The sequence below is a fragment of the Loxodonta africana genome, chromosome 10 (assembly GCF_030014295.1).
Source record: "Loxodonta africana isolate mLoxAfr1 chromosome 10, mLoxAfr1.hap2, whole genome shotgun sequence".
NCBI lineage: Eukaryota > Metazoa > Chordata > Mammalia > Proboscidea > Elephantidae > Loxodonta > Loxodonta africana.
Window position 1 is genome coordinate 33,804,339 of NC_087351.1, and position 21,976 is coordinate 33,826,314.

At 48.2% G+C, this 21,976-nt stretch overlaps 1 protein-coding gene across 2 annotated transcripts; it reads left to right on the forward strand.

Moving 5' to 3' along the window:
• The first annotated feature begins 814 nt into the window (after positions 1-814).
• On the forward strand, positions 815-16,455 carry REM2 (RRAD and GEM like GTPase 2). Of its 2 annotated transcripts, none has more exons than XM_003420937.3 (5): positions 815-7,697; positions 8,891-9,232; positions 9,453-9,526; positions 10,352-10,559; positions 10,891-16,455. In XM_003420937.3, exons 1-5 carry the CDS (start codon positions 7,595-7,597, stop codon positions 11,184-11,186), a joined length of 1,023 nt encoding a protein of 340 aa, XP_003420985.2. In that variant the 5' UTR covers positions 815-7,594; the 3' UTR covers positions 11,187-16,455. The 2 variants fall into 2 exon arrangements, with proteins under 2 accessions (XP_003420985.2, XP_023395837.2); XM_023540069.2 differs by having other exon boundaries at positions 8,894-9,232.
• Positions 16,456-21,976: the final 5,521 nt, after the last annotated feature.

The window sequence follows — 21,976 nt, forward strand, 5'->3', positions numbered from 1 at the left end:
AGAGACAGGTGCCAGCCATACCTAGAAGCAGACTCTTTAATGTGGTGAAAGAAATGTGAAATTGTTCATTACGGATGATCTGGTAAGCAAGGTTGTTGTTAGGTGCCGTCGAATCGATTCCAACTCATGGCCACCCTATGTACAACAGAACAAAACACTGCCCAATCCTGTGCTGTCCTCACAATCGTTTTTATGCTTGAGTGCATCGTTGCAGCCACTGTGTCAATCCCTCTCATTGAGGGTCTTCCTCTTTTTTGCTGACTCTCTACCAAGTAAAATATCTTCCAGGGACTGGTCCCTCCTGATAAGATGTCCAAGGTACGTGAAATGAAGTCTTGCCATCCTTGCTTCTAATGAGCATTCTGGCTGTACTTCTTCTAAGACAGATTTGTTTATTCTTCTGGCAGTCCATGGTGTATTCAGTATTCTTTGCCAGCACCATAATTCAAAGGCATCAATTTTTCTTTGATCTTCATTATTTGTTGTCTACCTTTTGCACTTATATGAGGCGATTGAAAACACGATGGCTTAGCTCAGGCACACCTTAGTTCTTAAAGTAACATCTTTGCTTTTTAACATTTCAAAGGTCCTTTGCTACAGATTTGCCCGGTATGATGCATCATTTGATTTCTTGACTGCTGCTTCCATGGGTGTTGATTGTGGATCCAAATAAAATGAAATCCTTGACAACCTCAATCTCTTCTCTGTTTATCATGATGTTGCTTATTGGTCCAGTCGTGAGGTTTTTTGTTTTCTTTATCTTCAGGTTTAATCTGTACTGAAGGCTATATAGTCTTTGATCTTCATCAGTAAGTGCTTCAAGTCCTCTTTACTTTCAGCAAGCAAGGTTGTGTCATCTGCATAATGCAGGTTAAGGAGTCTTCCTCCATTCCTGATGCCCTGTTCTTCATATAGTCCAGCTTCTTGGATTATTTGCTCAGCATACAGATTGAATAAGTGTGGTGAAAGGATACAACCCTGACACACACCTTTCCTGATTTTAAACCACGCAGTATCCCCTTATTCTGTTCAAATAACTGCCTCTTGGTCAAAGTACGGGTTCTTCACGAGTACAATTAAGTGTTCTGGATTTTCCATTCTTTGCAATGTTATCCATGACTTGTTATGATTCACACAGTTGAATGCCTTTGCATAGTCAGTAAAACACAGGTAAACATCTTTCTGGTGTTCTCTGCTTTCTGCTGAGAGCCATCCGATTACCAGCAATGATATCCCTCGTTCCACATCCCCTTTTGAAGTATCTTCAGCAAAATTTTACTTGTGTGTAATCTTAATGATATTCTATAATTTCCACATTCTGTTGGATCACTTTTCTTTGGAATTGGCACAAATATGGATCTCTTCCAGTAGGTTGGCCAGATAGCTGTCTTCTGAATTTCTTGGCTTAGAATTTCTTTCCAGTGCTGCATCCATTTGTTGAAACATCTCATTCGGTATTCTGTCGATTCCTGGAGCCTTGTTTTTCACCAGTGCCTTCAGTGCAGCTTGGACTTCTTCCTTCAGTACCATCGGCTCTTGATCATATGCTACTTTCTGAAATAGTTGAACATCGACCAGTTCTTCTTGGTACAGTGACTCTTTGTCTTCCATCTATCTTCTTTTGATGCCTCTAGTGTCATTTAATATTTTCCTCTTAGAATCCTTCAATATTGCAACTCAAGGCTTGAATTTTTTCTCCAGTTCTTTCAGCTTGAGAAATGCCAGGCATGTTCTTCCCTTTTGGTTTTCTAACTCCAGGTCTTTGCACATTTCATTATAATACTTTGCCTTCTTGAGCTGCCCTTTAAATCTTCTTTTACTTCATTATTTTTTCCTTTCGTTTTAGCTACTTTTACATTCAAGAGCAAGTTTCAGAGTCTCTTCTGACATCCATTTTGGCCTTTACTTTCTTTCCTGTCTTTTTAATGACCTCTTGCTTTCATGTATGATGTCTATGATGTCATTCCACAGTTCTTCTGGTCTTCAGTCATTAGTGTTCAATGTGTCAAATCAATTCTTGAGATGGCCTTTAAATTTAGGTGGGATATACTTAAGGTTGTAATTTGGCTCTCATGGACTTGTTCTAATTTTCTCCAGCTTCAGCTTGCATATGAGCAGTTGATGGTCTGTTCTGTAGTCAGCCCCTTGCCTTATTTTCACTGATGATATCAAGCTTCTCCATCACCTTTTTCCACAGATGTAGTCAATTCGATTCTTGGGTATTCCATCTGGTAAGGTCCACATGTATAGTTGCCATTTCTGTTGTTGAAAACAGGTATTTGCAATGAGTAAGTCATTGGTCTTGCAAAACTATCATGCAATCTCCAGCATCTTTTCTATCAGTAAGGCAATAGTTTCCAACTTCGACATTCCAATCACCAGTAATTATCAGTGCATCTTGGTTTCATGTTTGATCAATTGAAGAATGCAGAAGTTGGTAAAAATCTTCAATTTTTTATGTTTGGCCTTATTGGTTGGTGCGTAAATTTTAATACTCGTATTAACTGGTTTTCCTTGTAGGTGGTAGGCAAGGTAAGCACCTTTAACTTCACGAGGGAGAAGGAGAATCAAAATCAACAGCTCAAGGCTGATTCCTATGAGGTGGAGGTCAAACATGCCTCCTCCCTCTCCCCTTTTTACCGATTCTGACACCATCCATCCCTCCCATGGCACTCTCTACTTCTCTGCTGTGTTCGATAATTTGTTGCAATGGCCACACAGAACTCACAGACCATACTCACAGTTATGGGGTTTATTAGGGAAGTAACAGGTTACAAATTCAGGCTCAGAAATGCTCAGGATACAGTTCTTTGCTCAGTACAGCCTTTTTCTCAGCCGTCCCGTAGGCATGCCTTTCTCTGGCCCTTCGGCCTCTGCCCGAAAGCACTCAGCTTTCTCCCTCTGTGGGCCAGGAACCCCACCTCATCATCTCCTGCTGTTCTCCTGGTTCTGCTCCCTCTGCTGCAGCTGTTCCTCTGCTGCTGCTTCTCGCCATCTCTCGCCATCTCTGGTGTTACTGATGTCTCTCTCTGTCTTCTGCTTCTGCTGCCTCTACCTTCCATGTTACAGCTCCTCTTTCTCTTTCTCCATGTCTCCCTTTAAACCTAGCAAGATGGCAAAACTGACCAATCCCCTCGTTAGGGTTCCATACACTTTATTTGCGTGGTCCCATCCCCACAAGGATGTCATGCACCTTTTTACATTATTAGCAAGCTATCTAACCCCTTAGTGGGCCACAAGCACCTCATTTGCATAGTTCTCACCTAGTCATTTGGTGGGAGTTACAAAGGCTATGGCTAGAAGGGTCGTATTAAGTAATTCACTGCAGTGTACCACCCCTGTTCTCATCTATCTTCCAACCACTCCATTCTTAGACTAGTCAGAGGGTAAGACAACCCTATGAACCCTAAGGACTAACCCTCTCCATCTCCACTCATTGCACAGGGGCCAAATCTACAGTGACTAACACCTAGGAGTTTGCATCAAACCCCTTTACTCAGTACTAGGTTAGAAGTCTGAGGAGCCAGCTGGGCCCTACAGCCAAGAAAGTTTCCATTTTGGAGTACTTCCACAGTACAAATCACAGGAGCAGACTGTCCCTGGTAAAGCAAAAGAGCCACGACTCCTAGTCTGTTCTAGGCAAGTCGTGAACTCTCAGCCAGAATGCCTAAAACAGGCAAGAACAAATAAAGAGAAAAATCACAAATATTCAGAATGTGAAGATGTTGGTATCACCTTGACCAATTCCAAGAGGTCTTCCTGGAAGAGGGCCCAAACTAGATTGTGAACAATACTGTCACCAGTTGCAGTAGAGCTGTGAATTCGAGGCAGGACGAGAGTCCATAGTACAAGCAAACTAAGCGTGCCTGAGAGCCAGGGCTTTAGGCTAGACCTCAGACCTCCTGAGAAAAGGGGGCTGGCTGAAGGGCAGGCAGTAGCCAGAGCTGAAGAGCTGAGGAGCATTATGGAGGGACTGATCTGCAAGAAATGTTAGAATCCAGCTTCTGATGGGCAAGGTGACAGAAGCTGCCCCAGAGTTTGAAAGGACAATCAGGGCAAAGGATATAAAAGGAGCCCTGGGGGTGGGAGTGATGCCCCAGAAGCAGAACTGAAGCATCCCTAAAAGAGCCAGTCCCCAGGGGAACAGGTTCCTCAGGCTCTCCCCCTTCATGCCTGGCCCAGCCTCCACCCACCGCTCTAGTGGAGGAGCCCTGTTGATTACTCCCTGTGAGCATCCTCACGCCCGAGCACTAAGAGCTTAATGTTTCCTCTCTCCTAGTGAGCAAGAGCCTCGGGAAGTGCCCAAGAAGGGGTATGGATCCCTGTGCAGGCCTAGGACCCTGGCACCTTAGCTCAGGGAAGATCTGAGCTCCTTTTATACCAGACCCTCTCCAGAGATAGGGGAAGGGGCTCCAGAGAACCTGGTTCTTGGTTACCGTTCTCCCTTTGGGCCCTTCCAAGGGCAAAAATTTCTGGGTCTGAACAGTGTCAGGCCTAAGCAAAACAGTGAAGGACGGAATGTTGATTTTCCCTGCCCTGGCCTACCTCTCCATCACCCTCTCCCTTGCTCCTATCCTCCCCCACAGCCAACTCAAAAACCCTCAGCCTGATGTCCTCATTCCTTGTCCTGTCCAGACCTTTGCTAGGGGCATTGACAACTGGAAAGTGGACAAAGATTTAAGGTAGAAGAATTCTCTAGTGGTGGAACACTGTGGAATGCTAGAGAGAGGACCTTAGAGCAGAGTTCACTGGAGAGGCCTGTTCCTGTAGATGACCGGGCCTGAAACTCTCTAGATCCCAGTTGTGTGCTCTGTGAGGTACAAGAGTAACGTTGCTTTTCTCAGAAACTCAAGGGGGCAGGGAGAGGGGATTCACCATGCATAGGCAGGTTGGAAAAACTAAGACAGAGGGTCCTTCCCAGGTGAAGGTGGGGCATTAGGGTGCAGTCACCCAAGTTCATTATCACCAGGGCCCAAGGAAAAAGAATGAGGCAACTTTAAGTCCCATCAGGATGGACCCTACCATCCAAGCTGCCCAGTCACTGAATGGTGTGGGACCCACATCAAGGTTCTTGGGGGTGGGGAGAAGGACAGGTGTTGTCAGCGTGGAACAAGGATCAGGTTGTGAATCAGGGAGTCTGAGATAACAGAAGATACCAGGATTCAGTCTGTAAAGAGCAAGCTCTGGGCCCTGCTAGAAGAGAGCCCTAGCCACACAGCCTGAGTCTGTAGGAGCATTAAGGAAGCTGAACAGTTGGGCACCTGCTGAACGCCAGATACTTTATCATGTGAAGTAAGCCCTCACAACAAGGCTGTGCCATGGGCATGGCTCATTAACCTCGTTTCACAGGTTTGAGAGCAGCTTCAGAGAAATTTTGAGACTGGCCTGGTCTGTACTGATTTAGGCCTTGATTGGTTCAGTTCCAAAGCCCACTGTCAACCAGACATGGGTGAGAGGACAGCAGAAGACAATTTCCAGTCTTCTTTTTCTAGTGGGATCAGGCAAGTTGCTTGAAGGGTGGAGGTGAAGGGGTGCTCAAGATGAAATTCAGCCTGCTGTAGTGGCCCAAAGCTGGATCAAGGGTAGGCAGCAGTCACGATAGACAGCTATCGCTGGGGCCTGCAGCCCCTGACTCACTTTCATCTGGCATCCTGGAAATGAATCCAGCCACTTAAGTCAGTTTCCTAGATACGTAAAGCTCACACCCTTACAATTTAAAACTTTTTAAAAACTCATTTTGGGAGGAAATCATTCTAAAATGTTACAGTCCTCTTTAGCACATCTGTGATATAAAATTTGTGGATAGCCGAGGATCATCCATAGAAAGCCGGGGTTCACTGCAGCACTGTCTTAAGAGGCTTTGGCTGAGGAGGGAACTGTTTGTCTCTATGCTAAAGTACCTCAGATCACTTTTAACCTCTTATGACTGCTTTAAAAGTTTGTTTTGTTTTTATGGTGTTGCCTGCCTTGCTACCAGGCTACCAGGGGTCACTTGCTGCTCTAATTGTGCTACTAATTTGCTAGTACAGGAACCCCCATGGACACACTGAAATCGTCAGTAAAGTGAGGCTAAACAGGTCATAACTGAGGACTTAAAAGTATCCAAAATGAGTAAAGTACACTGAATATTTTAGCTGCTCAAGAGTCCTTTCTGCTTCCTCCAGACCCAGCTGCCATGTTGCCCCTTCCATTGGAAAAGTCCACTGAATATTGCGATACAGATTACTTCCAAAAATAGATGACAGTTGGAATATTTGAGACAAGGATGGCAGCACAGAGATGAAAAACACACTCTGGCATTGGAAAGATTTGGGTGGGAATCCCGGTGTCCCCATTTCCAGCTGTATGATTGATTTGGGGACAAGGTACCTGCCTACCACTCTGCGCCTTTGGGTCATGAGGCTGAAAGGAGATAATGCAGAAAGATGTGTTATCTGGCACAAATCAGTCAGGAAGGAGAGGAAATCTGAATGTGTGCCTGGGTGCTGGGAGTGTCTGGAAGGAGGAGGACAAGAGTGGGAACCAGAAGGGAACAGGAACCAAGCAGTGAAGGAGCAGTAAAGACCCACCATCCCAACTGCCCGCAAAGAGGTAGAGTAGACATCCGTGTCTGCCTTCTGCAGCCAGAAGGCCTGGCTGATACCCCAGAGAGCGCTGGGAGGAGGGCTGGCAAACACACACACACACACACACACACACAAATACAACTTCAGGTCAGGGGCTTTGAGAGGGCTAGATTCATTTCTCCCTTTTTTTCTGCTCTGATTAACACTAGCTTGGTGGGCCTAGCAGGGAAGGAGAGAAGGGGGAGGAGTCCCCGCGATGGCGTGCACCCGCCTGAACCTAACCCCAAAATGAAGCTACCCGAAAGCAGCGGCTCTCGCCTTCCTCAGAGCCCCCATTTGCATAGGAGCCAGGCTGGGAAATGGGAACCCTTGTGGGTCTCAGCCCTGCAGAGACAGGTTTGGAAGGGAGAGGATGGCAGGGAGGCTTTAGGAATGGGACTACTCCTTGCCTCTGCATCTGTTTTGGCCTATTTCTATTTGTCTTTCAGATCAGCTTTCAGCCTTTTGCCCCTCCGTTCAGCCACTGAGCACTCAGTCTGGGCTGGACACTAGGGTAGGGGGCTGGGAATACAGGGACAAATGACGCATAGTCCTGGCTGCTCCAGAAAGAACTCCTGGTACTCAGGTCCCTGGCTCTTGCCACATCCTCGGCTCTCTGAACCCGTCTCCTCTGCACCTCTGACTTTGTCCTGCTCATGACTTACCTAGGCTCTGCAGTGAGAGAGAGAGAGAGAGTGTGTGTGTGTGTGTGTGTGTGTGTGTGTGTGTGTGTGTGTGTGTGTGTGTGTACACGCTCCCTGAGGGAAGCAACACAAAGGAAAGGGAATGGGGACGCAGAAAGGAGGGAATCCCACTGACATCACTGCTCATTAGCATGTGTGACCTCATCAGGGGGCGGTACAATTTCCCCAGGTGTCGGGGGAGGGCACGGGTGGAGGGGTGGTATTTAAAGGGAGAAGAAGCTGACTGCTGCTGAGGGAGGGAGCGGGTGCTGCAAGCTACCGGGCTGCACACGCACAAACACACCGATGCAAACGGACCCCGACACCAACATGGACACGGACACAGAAACCACAGCACTCTGCCCTTCAGACAGCCGCCAGGGCTCCCCTCCAGGGACGCCCACACCAGGTGAGGATTGACCTGGGCAGGTTCCGAATGAAACCTTAGGGGTGAGAGCAAAAGCTCTGGTGGGGAGGTCAGAAGCAGAGGTTGAAGGAGCTGAACTCAAACTACAAGAGGGGAAAAGCAACTCAGGAAGTGGGGAAGACCCCTCTTTCATGGGGATCAGGGCTGGGCTAGGTTAGAGGGGTCGAAGCGCTGCCTAAATTTCCCCTCCCCCATCGCGCCCAGGGCTTTGCCAGGGAACTGGTGCGTAGCCCCGAGTCCAGCCTAATTCCCAAGAGGCAGCGAAGGGCAGGGGGGAAGACGGAGAGACGAGGGGCAGCCCACAAGCCAGGGAAACACGGGCTAGGGTCTCCTCTGGGGACCTGTTGTAAGGGTTTCTTCGGGCTCCGGGAGGCCTTGGCTGCCAGCCAGGTATTGATCCTGGGCTATTTCCAGCCTCTCTCCATCCCCCTTTGTTGTGTCTGTTCCTCCTCCAGTTACCCTGACCCAAGCACTGTCACTCTGTCTCACTCTCACACACACACTCTCTCCCTCTGTGAACACAGTATTCTCTACCGCTCCAGGGGCAGCCACGAATGTAGCAAGATTCTCACGCAAGCATGCACAGGAGATGCTCACCTACAGGGGCCACCAGAGAGGGAGGCCCCTTTCACATACACATCCACGGACACCCAACACGCATCATCTCAAAGAGCAAAGTCACTTCCCTGGGAACAGGCTCCCCACAAAGTTTTTGACTCTGCAGATATCCATGCTTAAGCAGCAGCTTCAGCTTCTCATCCCCTCTATCCCTCCCCAGTTTGGGGACTGCCAGTGCAGGAAGCAGTGAGAGGCAGGGGCATCTTGGTGGAAGGAGGGGCAGCTTGGGGCCAGAGGCCTAGTCTGGGGGTGTGCCTGTGTGTCAGCGTGAAGTGTGAGTGGGTGTGTGCACACACACGCAGGTGCCACCCCTGCATGGGGCATGTTTGGAACAGGTTTGTGGCTGCGGCCACGTTAGGGAAGCCATCAGGTCAACTTGGAGCCCAGATTTGTGGAGGAATTCCATGTGAGAGGTCTGGCCAGAGTTGCAGCTCCTCCTGGGTCCATGGTCATGGACTGGGCTTGGCTGAGCTTCTGGAGCTGAAACAGCCAGGAAAGAGCCCACTGCAGATGGCTGTGCATACCCCACTCAAAGCTTCCCTCTCTTTGCTCCCCAGAAGTAGTTGCCACACTGCTGAAGAAGCCAGAGAAACTGCTGGCAGGGTTGGACCGGAGCATTCCAACCCCTGCCCCAGGGGCCCCCAGACGAAGAGGCAGTATGCCTGTCCCCTACAAGCACCAGCTGCTGCGGGCCCAGGCTGTAGATGAACTTGACTGGCCACCTCAGGCGTCATCCTCTGACTCCTCTGACTCCCTGGGCTCAGGCGAGGCAGCCCCCAACCAAAATGATGGCATCTTCAAGGTCATGCTGGTGGGGGAGAGCGGCGTGGGCAAGAGCACTCTAGCAGGCACTTTCGGAGGTCTACAGGGAGACAGTGCTCATGAGCCTGAGAACTCAGGTATTTTGGGGATCCCTGCAGGGGCTGAGGGGGACTTTGGAGCCCTAGTCAGGGACAGAAGTGCTCTTGGCATGAGCAATCCCTGGAGGCAAGAAGCTGAAAGGCTTCTCCAATGCTTTCTATGGCAGCCTCCCTGGAGGGGGGTCCCTGGTTACCAGGTCTCACAAGTGCTGGGGAGCCTTCTAACAGGCTCTATTCCCTGTCCTTGTTCTCCCAACAGAGGACTCCTATGAGAGACGAATCATAGTGGATAAGGAGGAAGTGACTCTAGTTGTATACGACATCTGGGAACAGGTGAGAACTAAGATGTGGTTGCAAGCAGGTGATGAATTCTAATTCTGCGAGAGCTGGGGGAAGAGCAGTCTGGCTGAAGGCTAGTGGGACTGCAGGCCCTGGTTGCAATGCATACTTGGAACTTGACCTTTCATTTCTATCATCTCAGACACCAAAGGCCCACACCAATGTGCTACTGTGATTTTGAGGGCCACTGGATCTTCTGACCCAGAGGAAAGTTAGGGTCTGAATTGACAAACTGTGAAGCTGCAAGCCAGGCTGAGCATCCTGAAACTGACTCCACCCACAAAGTTTTCAGTCTGGAAGAGTTTGATCCGACAGAGCTCTGGAGTAGCAGAGAAGTAAAAAACAATAATAATTAAAAAAAAAGACATGAATGTTTGGGCATAAGTGGTTACTATGTAGAAATGAGAGGCCAAATTACACATATTTGAATAGTATTCATTTTTGAATCAACAATTTAAACATAAGAAAGTAGAATGGCAACCCAAGTCTAGGATCCTATGTCCCCAGTTCTCCATGTGGGACTCACATTACTAACTTCTCCCTCCCCTCCACCGCCCCCCCGCCCCACACACACTTGCAGTATGGAGATTCTGCCACTAATTAGCCCTGCTTCTGTCCTATGGGGTCACTGAGTCGAAACTGACTCCATGGCATCTAACAATTCCTAAGCAGGTGGCTGGCTTCTCCTTCACAGCCCATTTTCGTCATCCTTGACATGAAAAAAAAAAAAATTTTTTTTTTTTTTTTTCACATGGAGGTGCTAGAGAGGCTCTCCGGGCCCCCAGCCCTGACATTCCACGACTCTCTGCCCATCTGCAGGGGGATGCAGGGGGGTGGCTGCAGGACCACTGCCTTCAGACCGGGGATGCTTTTCTCATCGTCTTCTCAGTCACCGACCGAAGAAGTTTCTCCAAAGTTCCAGAAACCCTACTTCGGCTCCGGGCTGGGAGGCCCCACCACGACCTGCCCGTCATCCTTGTTGGCAACAAGAGCGACTTGGCCCGCTCCCGGGAAGTCTCACTGGAGGGTGTGTATCCTGAATCGCATCCCTAAACGGGACAGGCTCTTGCTTCCCACATCTACTCCCTAAGGCTTTTTGACCTTCACTGGCATTTAGCCCCAGGCTAAGGGCCCACGGCCTTGAGAATCCCTTCTCTTCACTCCCCTTCACCTCGTGCCCCCCTTTTCCCTCCCCACTGCACCTTCACTGCCCCACCCTGTGATCCTTGTCTTGTTCCCTCACTTGCGGGTTTCATTTGCCCTGAATCCCGGACCACGGCACCCCGGAACCTCCCCAGACCCACCCTCGCCCGGACCCAGTGCGGTCCGCAGGCGCCAGAGCCCATCCCTTCCTGCAGAGGGCCGCCACCTGGCCGGGACGCTGAGCTGCAAGCACATCGAGACGTCAGCCGCGCTGCACCACAACACGCGCGAGCTCTTCGAGGGCGCGGTGCGCCAGATCCGGCTGCGGCGGAGCCGGGGTCGCGCCGGGGCTCGGAGGCCGGAGCGGGGCAGCCCCGAGGGCCCAGCGCCGCCCGCGCGCCGGGAGAGCCTCACCAAGAAGGCCAAGCGCTTCCTCGCCAACCTGGTGCCGCGCAACGCCAAGTTCTTCAAGCAGCGCTCCAGGTCGTGCCACGACCTCTCGGTGCTCTGAGCTGCGGTCGCCATGGCCACCGCGGTCGCCATGGCCCCCGCGCCCTCCGCTCGCCCTCCGCCCCGCCCCGCCCCGCGCCGCCCAGGTCCGGCTTCCTCTGTGGAGGCCGTCTAGGAAACCAAAAATTCCCAGGTGCCGTGGTGTGGCCGCGGGGGCGGGCCGGAGAGGGGCGGTGTCGTCGCCTCCCACGCGTTCTCTGGCTGCTTCCTGGCCTTAGGGCGCCTGGAAGGCGGAGACGCCGGCCTGCAAGCCGGCGCACTGCGGGGTGAGCGGAGCGGACTCTGGGGGGGTCAGGAAGGAAAGTTTTGCAAGGTATTTTGCTTTTTTATTGATTCACGCTTGGCCACCTCTCTTGCAAAGAGATTCTAAAAGCGAGAACTGAAAAAGTGCTTTGTAGACTCCTTTGCGGAATTTTCCGCCATTGTACTCTGCGCGAATCTGCCTCCCCTTTAAGACATTCTTCTCTAGAGACTTTTTGGCAAACGTCAGGCTCTCGTCTGCCGCACTTGTCCACTTTTCCCTTAAGAAGACCTTAAAGGCAAGGGCCTGGAAATTGTGTTTTTGAGAATTGATTCTGGGATATACCATCACTCCATGGCACTTCCCCTTTAAGGGTATTAAAGGTAATGTGTGGAGGGACTGTCTGGAGACGCCTACGTAAACTGATGAGTGGCATCCCTCTTTGGCTGGGGCCCGTGAGGCACCAGAAAGGGGTCACCCCTTCACTTTTCAATAAAGAATTTTTCTACTTTACTTGTTCCCTCGACTCTTTGTTCTCAAAGCCCCCGGGAAGGGATGGATATGGATAGAAACATCTTTTATAGACGAGAAAACTCAGGCCCAGCGGAACAAGGAACCTAAATCTCTAAGGAGGATCCAGAACTGACTTTGACAATGACAAAGGCCCCAGAGATAATCGGGTCTAACTCCTCCCTTAAGGGATAAGAAAACTGAGGCCTATTGAGGAGCAGGGGTCTGCTAGAAGTCATTCAGTAACTTGGTGGCACAGTTGGGCCAAGGCTTCATTCAGCTCCTTACCCCATCCTATTTTGTGGAGAACAGGCTTGAGGCTACACATAGCTCCCAGGGCTACACTCAGCTCTAACCAGGGCTGGCTCAGGGTGGGGCGCCATCTACCAGGGAGGCCCATCAGCTGGAGCACCATGGGGTCTGCCTGCACCTCCCCTGGCAGGGCCCTGCCACCCCAGCCATCACCTGCAATGCCTGTGAGAGCTGAAGCTGTCAGTGCCTCCCTGGGGACACCCACGTCTGCTGCTGCCTGAACAAAGAGAGCAGAGGCAGGAGCTCCCCTCACCCCTAGACACACAATACAGCTACCTGAGCACCTAAGTGCCAGGCCTCCACCCAACTCCACACAGTCTCCCAGAACTTGATGAAAGAACAGTGATATGTCTTCTGAGTGCAGCTGGGGAGGAGCCAAAGGGCACCAGCCCAGCGCCGTGGCTATGAGATGATAATATGAATTATGGCACTATTCTTAGGACTTTATGCACTTTATCTGAGTTAATTCTTTAACAGCTATTTAAGTGTTATTACCCATTTTACAGTAGAAGAAACTGAGAGTTTGAATAACTTGCCTGAGGTCACCCAGTGAGCAACAGAGCAGAAATTCCACTAATGTCTGCCAGATGCTTAATGATTATTTTATCCATCTGTTATGGATTGAATTGTGTCCCCCCAAAATATGTGTTGTTAATTCCTAATCTCCCTGCCTGCAGTTATAATCCCATTTGGGAATGGGTTGTCTTTGTTATGTTAATGAGGCAGGTTAGTGTAGGGTATGCCTTGAGTCAATCTCTTTTGGGATATAAAAGAGATTAAACAAGCAGGTGAGCTAGCAGAGATTAGGAAAGAGAAATTCATAGCCACATGAAGATCCCCAAGGAGCAGAAGCTCAGAAGAGACAAGGACCTTCCTCCAGAGCTGACAGAAAGAAAAAGGCTTCCCCTACAGCAGGCGCTCTGAATTCAGACTTCTAGCCTTCTAAACTGTGAGTAAATAAATTTCCATTTGTTAAAGCCATCCACTTGTGGTATTTCTGTTATAGCAGCGCTAGATATTAACTAAGACACCATCTTTGCATCTGAGTTCCCATTCCAGGAAGGATAGGAGGAAGAGGAGGAGAGACAGCAGAAGAGATGTAGGAGGCACCACAGACCGCTGGGGTGAAAAGGCTAGAGAGATTGCATGGCTGTAGTGGAACAACCAAGCTCTAAATTCCGGGGGCTCATAGGCAAAGGCAATTCAATTTTTAAAATGCAGGAAGACACACTGGCCCATTCGGGGACCAGATGGTTCTACAGTTGGGTTGAAACCTCAGGGACATGAAGAGGAGGGGTAAAAGACAAGTATGGAAAAGAAGGTTTGAAGTCCCACTGCAAAAGATCTTAAATGTCAGGGAAAGGAATCTGTGCCCAACTCTGAAGGCAGTGATAGTCACTGAAAATCTCTAAGTGTGGAATTGACATGCTCAGGATGGTCCTTTGGTAAAAGAAGACTGGGAGAGGTGTTCATGGACCGGAGCAGCCGAGGCAGAGCCTAGGAACAAGTAACAGTAATACAGATGAGGGCAGTTAAGGGGTAGTTGGACAGGAGGCAAGGGTTTGACAGCCAGAAAAGAATCAATGGGACTTGGCAACTGAGTGGGTGACTATAAAAAGAAGGAGGGGTCAAAGTTGGTGGGAAGATGGTAAAGAACTAAAGCATTTAGGGGGCAAAGGAAGTAGGGTGGTAGGTGAGCTCCATTTTGGAGATACTGAATTTGAGATGCTAGGAGGACATCCATATGGACACCCCTGGACAGCTGGGTCTGAAATTCAGAAAAAACTTGTGGCAAGAGACACAGATATGAGAATAATCACCATAAAGATAATGGTGGAACCCAGGGGAAAAGGATGAGATGCAGGGCCAGCTTTATGGGTATGTGACCTGTGCTTAGTTTAATCCTCTGATGTCGCTGTCTAGAAATTCTTAATAATTTTTTTTTTTAAACAAAGGGCCTTTTATTTTCGTTTTACATGAGGATCTGCAAATTACATAGCTGGCCTTCATGAGATGCTAAGGGAGAGAGTTGAGTACAAGCTGGGATCCTTCACCCCAGATCACAGATGGGCTGTCGAGGCCTGTGATTCCTGTGAAATGCACATACTATCTGATATGATTGTTCAGTAAGGCACTTGTCTGGGAGTAGGGTCCGCAAATTTTATCAGATTCCCATGGATGATACTGTATATGAATTGCCTCTGGGAGAGGAGGACTGGGTAGGAGACTGACTTTTCCTTGTATCCCACTTTTGTGGCTTTTGAATTTTGAACCATGAGCATATATTACCTCTTCAAAAACTAAATACAATAATTTAAAACAAAACAAAGTGTCACCATGGCAGAGGAAGAAGGGCGACCACAGAGAGAGTCCTGGGGACAGGCAGATGAAGAGGGCAGAGAAGCAACAGCCAAAGAGAGAGTAGAAAAACTGGGATGGAACAGGTGGTGGCTTCTGCCAAGGGAGGGGGTTTTTCTAGAAGGAGAATATCACCAATAAGGTTAGATGTTACAAGAGAGGAGGATGAAGAAAAAGAAGGGTCAGTGCCTTTCACCTCGTAGAAGCTTAATAAGTGTATGCTGACGATGATGATGGCTGGACCTCCCCCATGAAGGGAGCCACATACACCACGACAAGCCTCCTTCCTCCCAACTCAGCCAGTCCCATCAGCCCGACCCATCTGTGTGTTCCCTCCAGACGCCTACAGGGAAGAGCTCAGAACAGACAGAAGCTGAAGCCAGGCTCCAGTCAGACTTGGGAGAGGTGGGGTCTTTTCTTAGAGCCAGGCCATTCTCCTCCCTCAGATTAAGGCAAAGCAGGGCCCCTGGCCTGGGCTGGGGTGAAAGGCTAGCAAAGCGCCTTGGGACCTGAGCTGCCTGTGCCAGGTAAGGTCCCCTCTACCCCTGTGCTTCTCTTTTCAGCTGCAGTTTTGTTTTGGGACCTGGGAACTGCTGGTGTTCCCTTACCAGACCCTGCCCGCCCCTACTCCCATTCTCCCTTGCTTCAAGGCTTCCTCCCGGGCTCAGAACAGAGACTGTGTGTGCTCTGCCCCGGGGGCCAATGGAGAGAGCAGTCCTGTGTCAGGGATGATTCCCTTCCAGTTGGGGCCTCTGCCTCCAGTTGGGCCTTCAGGCCCTGCGCATCCCTCTTAGGGAGGGATGTGGGTATGGGCTCTCCACTTCTGAAAGGCTGCTAGAGCTATGGAAAGGCATTTCACAAGCCCTGTGTGTTACTCCCAGGAAAATACACACACACACATAGACACACATCTTTTTATTAATCTACCATAACTTTAATCCCTATCAGTCTTAAGTAAAATTTTCCACACATTTTTATCTTTCATCCACAAATGCTTGAAGACATAGTTTCCCTCAATACTAAGCATCTGCTCTATGTCCATCACTGTGCTAGGCCCTGTGGGGTAAACAAATACATATTACACTATCCCCACCCTCAAATAGCTTATAATTGAGCTAGTGGGGAGAGCCAGAACAGCAGCAAACTATACCACACCCTGCCTCAGTTAACTGGGGACTACTCATGTGCTCTAGAAACTCAGAATGGGAGAAATAGTAAATTTGAAGGCTTACATTTTAGGAACTGGGCCTTGAAGGATATATAGTTTGTAGGTAGACAGGGAAAAGAAGGAAAAACATTCCTTGCAGTGAATCTATATGAGCAAATACAAAGAGGAGAAATGGTGACCAGTCCATCACATGATGAGGAAAAGCCCGACCCTCCCTAGTGGTGCAAATGATTAATGTATTTGGCTGCAAACCAAAGGCTGGAGGTTCAATTCCACCCAGAGATGCCTCAGAAGAAAGGCCTGGTGATCTACTTGTGAAAAATCAGTCATTGAAAACCCTATGGACATTCTCAAAGCCAACTCTTCAGACAAAGTTTAGACTGGACTATAAGACATAAAATGATACTCGTGAAGAGTGTGCTTCTTAGTTCAAGTAGATACATGAGACTGAATGGGCAGCTCCTGTCTGTAGGTGAGATGAGAAGGCAGAAGGGGACAGGAGCTGGTTGAATGGACACAGGAAATCCAGGATGGAAAGGAGGTGTGTGCTGACATACGAATAGCAACTAGGGTCACATAACAATGTGTGTATAAATTTTTGTATACCAATTTGAGCTGTAAACTTTCACTTAAAACACAATAAAAAAAAAAAAATATATATATATATATATACACTATGGATGCGAGTGGCCACCTAAGATACAACTATTGGTCTCTTCCGGTCTGGAGCAAAGTAGAATGAACAAAACCAAAGACTCAAGGAAGAAATTAGTCCATAGGACTAATGGGCCACGTGAACCACAGCCTCTTCTAGCCTGAGACCAGAAGAACTAGATGGTGCCTGGCTACCACTACCGACTGTTCTGACCAGGCACACAATAGAAAGTCTTGGTTAGAACGGGAGAAAAATGTAGAACAAAACTCAAATTCATAAAAAAGACCAGATACCCTGGACTGATAAGAGCGTGAGAAGCCCCCTATAGCCATAAGATACACTTTTAGCGTGGCACTGAAGCCACCCCTGGAGGTTACCTTTCAGCCAAATAATAGATTGGCCTACAAAATAATAATATCCATGAGGAATATGCTCCTTTAAATCATCAACTATACAAGACCAAATGGTCAACATTTACCCAAAGCAAAGATGAGAAGGCAAGGAGGGGGAGGAAAACTGGATGGGTGGAAATGGGGCAGGCGGGTGAAAATGGTGAGAGTGCTGACCCATTGCAGGGACTGTAACCAATGTCATGGAACAGTTTGTATACGAATTGTTGAATGGGAATCTAATTTGCTGTGTAAACTTTCACCTAAAACACAATATTTTAAAAAAAAAAGTAAATCATACTTCTAGGAATTAATGCCTGTGTATATATTTAGCCATGTGCACAAGATGATTTGATAAGGGTATTCACTATAGTATTATTTTAGGAGCAAAAAAGAGAATGGAAACAACCTAAACGTCCAAGAATTGATAATTAAATAATGCCCCTTAAAAAAAAAAAGTGTGGAGTAGTTCTACTCTGACATACATGGGGTCACCATGAGTCAGAGTTGACTCTAAGATGGCAAAATTTGAGCGGGTGATGCAGCCAGGTTATCGAGGGGCCTCAAAACCAGACAAGAGCATTCTGCTTCTCAGTCCTTTATCATCCTGGTGGCTGATTGATATGCTCGAGGTCTCTTTTTCATCTGTTTTGAATGTTGATGTCATGCCTCCACAGCTTGGTGGCCTCATAAACTCAAAATATGAACGTAAATTCAATGGGATCTTGGAAGCTTTTAAGTCGGACTCGGGTCCATCATTTCCTGCACGGAGGTCCAGGGGCAAAGTCACTCTTAACCTCTTGGCCTTCCTGAACTTCACTTTTTTCAGCTATAAAACAAAGATAATAAGAATACATACCTCACAAGATAGTTGTGAGGACTAAATAAAAATGCAAAGATTTTTGTAATTTATCAAGCATTATACGAATGTCAGTGAGGCTTTGAGCTGTGGAAGGAATGCTTTTTGCCACCTGTGCCCGGGCCCCCTATTTAGGCACCCAGGCAGCTTGCTGACCTACCAAAGCACAGCACCACTCAGGAGATGCAAATTTAACTTGTGCTCTACAAGATCCAACATGTTTTCCATCAGACTCAGAGGTTAACTTGCTATCGGGGTTTCGTTGTTTTGGGGGGAAGGTTGGGGAGAAGATTGGAACTGAAGCTTAAGTGATGGTATTATCCTGCACGATTTTCCACTTTCTTTTTTGTTCAAATTATGACTTGTCTTTAGGCAGAGGACCTGTACTGATTTGAAATACTTATTTAGAAAGGATATTGCCAGGGGAGGTCTAGGCTCTGAAGACCACAAGGTCAGGCACTGTAGGAGTGCTTGGGGGAGGCTAGGAGGGACACTAAGCAAAGGGCTATGAAAGAAAGAGCTCTGGGACTTCTTAGGAACAGCCAAAACAAAGGGCACTAGGTCTACATGAATGTATCTGAGGGGCTCACCTTGATTTTTCAAAACCATCTGGTTGTAATCTGACTATACAGACAGACCCTCTGCCATGAGAAATGAGACTGGGCCTGTGGGATTTGTGTTTTTGAAAGCTAGGCTGGTTGTATGTGACCCAGGACCTTCTAAGCCTGGGGCTTTGGCCCCGAAACAGTTAATTTTTACCATTGCCCCCGCCCCATCGCTTCTCCTGTAAACCTAGAGTGTGCTCTGAAGCTGTGGATAATGAAATCTGTAGGCATCCAGAGGAGTAGGAATAACGATGATGGTAAAAAGCTAACAAGTTCTAAGCCCTTTAAAAAAAAAAAAAAAGCCCTTTATACATATCATTTAATCCTCACAAAATCCCTATGACGTAGGTGCTGTTTATCATTTCCTTTTTACAGATGAGGAATCTGAGTTTGAGAAGTGAAATAACTTACCCAAGCTTACTCAGCTCATTTGTGACAGAGGAAGGACCTGGGCTATGCAGTCTGACTCCAGAGGGTGGCCATTCTGCTACAGGGTGGAGGGGCCCCTAGCTTGGTTGGACCTAGGGGTTGGGAACCTGTTGCCTTCAAGTCGATTCCGACTCATAGCTACCCTATAGGACAGAGTAGAACTGCCCCATATGGTTTCCAAGGAGCACCTGGTGGAATCGAACTGCCGACCACTATGCCACCAGGGTTTATAGGAGTTGGGAGGAGGAGACCAATTCTCAGCACCACTCACAATGCTTGAAAGCTCATTGAAGAGAAAGAGCCTCCCATCCTTTCTAGAACATTGGCAAGGGTTTGATAAGTCTGATTTCCAAGGTCATCGTTTCCCCTCTCTACAATCGGACACTGACTGGCTCCTTTCCAATCTTCAGGCACCTCAACCATCTACCCATTGCTCTCAAAAATAACTGCTTAATGGCTCTCCAGGAACTCCAGCCAACTCCTTAAGGGCTCTTGAGAGCAGATCATCTGCAAGAGCTAGCTGAACTCATCCAACTTTTTAAAGCCATCTTTGATCGGCTCTTCCGTTGCCCCCGGCACCCATGTGATCTAAATTGGTCGGTCTGCTTCACCTCACACTCACGGAACTCTCTCAACCAAGAGCACACCTTGAGAGCAAACCAGGTCTAGATACTGAGTGCTTAAGTTCAGAGGGAGGAGAAGGGATGTCTGAAGCCAGAAGATTCAGACACACAGTTCCTCAGACCAGAATTCCTTTCCTACATTCAGCTCATGACTATTGACTTCACCTGGTTGCCATGGAAACATCAGTCTCTGGTGGATGGGAAGCAATACTTTAGACAGAAAGCATCACAGGCTACCATGGTAACACCAAAAAAGAGTAAAGCTGCATTCTCTTTCCCGGAGGAGTGAAGAAGAAATGGATGAGGCTGCTGGGGGAAAGCAGGCTAGAAGGGACAGGCTTTGGAAAGTCTGCCTCTGGCTGTCCCTATGGGGTCACTATGAGTCAGAATTGACTCGACGGCACTGGGTTTGGGGCTCTGGCTTTAACAGAGAAAGGAATTAATTCAACATACATTTAATATGAACAAGGCAACCCAGTAATAGTGAAAAAGACATGTTCTATGGCTGGCCTCATCAGGCTAACGAAGTAGTAATACAGTTTGCAAAGAACTGTAAATAAGGACAGAATAAGACCAATGTAAGACCAACAACCCTAAAACAGGAGATTAACTCCAACTGGGAAAGCTTCAGGATCTTAAAGGACCAGATTTTGACTGGCAGAAGTAGGAATGGAAGAGAGAACAGGATCAAAGACATGAAGTGAAAATGTTTAGGGTACACTGAGAACTGTGTACAGACAGGAAGTGGTACTTTTCCACTGACTCCCAGACCTTGGTTTCCACAGAGGCAGATAAGGTTAAGATCAAAGGATTTGAAGCCAGACCACCTGGACTGGAATCTCAAACTTGCTGTGTGACTGCAGGCAACTTATTTAATCTCTTTGGGTATCAGTTTCCTCACATACAACATGAAGATAATAAATGAACCTACTTGAGGGTTGTTGTGAGGATTAAATGATTCCATACACATAAAGTGATTAGAACAATGCATTTTTGTTGTTGTGTGCCGAGTAAATTCTGACTCATAGTGACCCTATAGAACAGAGTAGGACTGCCCCATAGGGTTTCCTAGGCTGTCATCTTTACGTGAGCAATTGCCTGGTCTTTTCTCTGATGGAGCCGCTGGTTAGCTCGAACCATTGACCTTTCTTTTGGTTAGCAGGTGAGAGCTTAACCATTGTGCCACCAGGATTCCTGAACAATGCCTAACCCACAACAAATTCTCCATATATGTTAACAATTGTCATTATGCCACCTCCTCACTTTCAGAGCCAGGATACCCTCTTTCCACTGCTCAAGTCTCATCAGCCTCTTTCCTTAACACGGAAAAGGGGGACTGTGATATTTCTTCCTTCAAGTTTTCACTCATTTCCCCTTGTAAGTGCCAAAACTAAAGGTTCACAGGTCAAGCCCCTACCTTCTCTGGTAGCTCACCTCTGGGGGTGGTTGGTGCCTAGGAAGGAAGCAGGCAGAATCTCATGCCAAGGACACAGCAGGTTAAAAAACAGGGAGGAAATGTCACTGCACAGAAGCATAGTCTATAAGCTTAGTCAGGTGAAAATCTGGTTTAGAAATGAGGGCTGGTGGGGAAATTATAACTATGCCACTTTAAGGATCTGTGCCACAGTCTCACCTGTATCCCACCCCAGTTGCCATGCTCAGGCAGGAGAGGCAGAGGGAGGCTTCCCTTACCTTGTACTGGGCCCACAGGCTGCTTGCTGCCCCCTTCTCTCCATTCCAACCACCCCCTATAGAGGATGAGTAACAAGAAGGCACTGAGTCACATGCAATGACACCGGCTGTCACCCACTAGACACTGTCACCTTATATGGGCTAAGACTAAAGCAGAAGTTGTTGCCGGATGTTTCTTCACTTCCACCATTGTCCCCCTCCCAGCAAGAGGCTGTATGAGCAATTAAGAACAGGGAACACGGAAAAACTAAGGTGGAAGGTAAGGGCTAAAATGCAGGAAGGCGAAAGTTAGGGACGGGAATGTAAGGAAGCCAAGCTGAAACCTGGGTTCATCCGAGGAGGAGGGCAGTGAGGCCAAGCCTGCGGGTATTGATAGTAGCTCAGAGGACTCCAAGCCAGCCATGAGGAGACCTGGTCCATGGCCTCCAGATGACTAACGAGGATGGTCCCCACTGTGGCTTCTCGGGACGCATTAGCAGTCAGATCAATAACTGTAAGGGCCTGGGCCACAGCCAGAGGCTCCTACCTAAACATAGTACATCTTCCTTCCCTTCCCCCAGGTCCAAAGTGCAAGCTAGGATAGGAAAGAACTGGAAGGGGTGGGGTGACAATGAAGGGAACAGCAGCACCAAGTGACAGCAGTGGCCCAGAAGAATCAGAGCTGGTCCTAGGTCCCTGCGGCCTTTCTTGCCACAAGCTGGCCTCAAGTACTTAATAATTTGGTGTAAAAGGCAACCCTAGAGGCTAATATCACCACAAAGCCATCATACCACTTACAAGTTTGAGAGCTAACAAAGAAATTAAAACCTAACAGCAATTATCCATATTTTTAGCATGATAATAAAGTCTTAACATTCTGTTGCCATAGAGATCAGTAAAGAATGCAGGAGCCCCACAGAGCCCTGCTGCTGGGCCTCTGGTCTTTCTGGTTCCCTGTACTGGTGAACCAG

Excerpts from the sequence above, each read along its gene's own strand:
- REM2 (XM_003420937.3), top strand. The coding sequence starts at position 7,595 with ATGCAAACGGACCCCGACACCAACATGGACACGGACACAGAAACCACA. Across the intron at positions 9,527-10,351 it reads TATACGACATCTGGGAACAG|GGGGATGCAGGGGGGTGGCT; the intron begins GTGAGAACTAAG and ends GCCCATCTGCAG. Across the intron at positions 10,560-10,890 it reads CCGGGAAGTCTCACTGGAGG|AGGGCCGCCACCTGGCCGGG; the intron begins GTGTGTATCCTG and ends CCCTTCCTGCAG.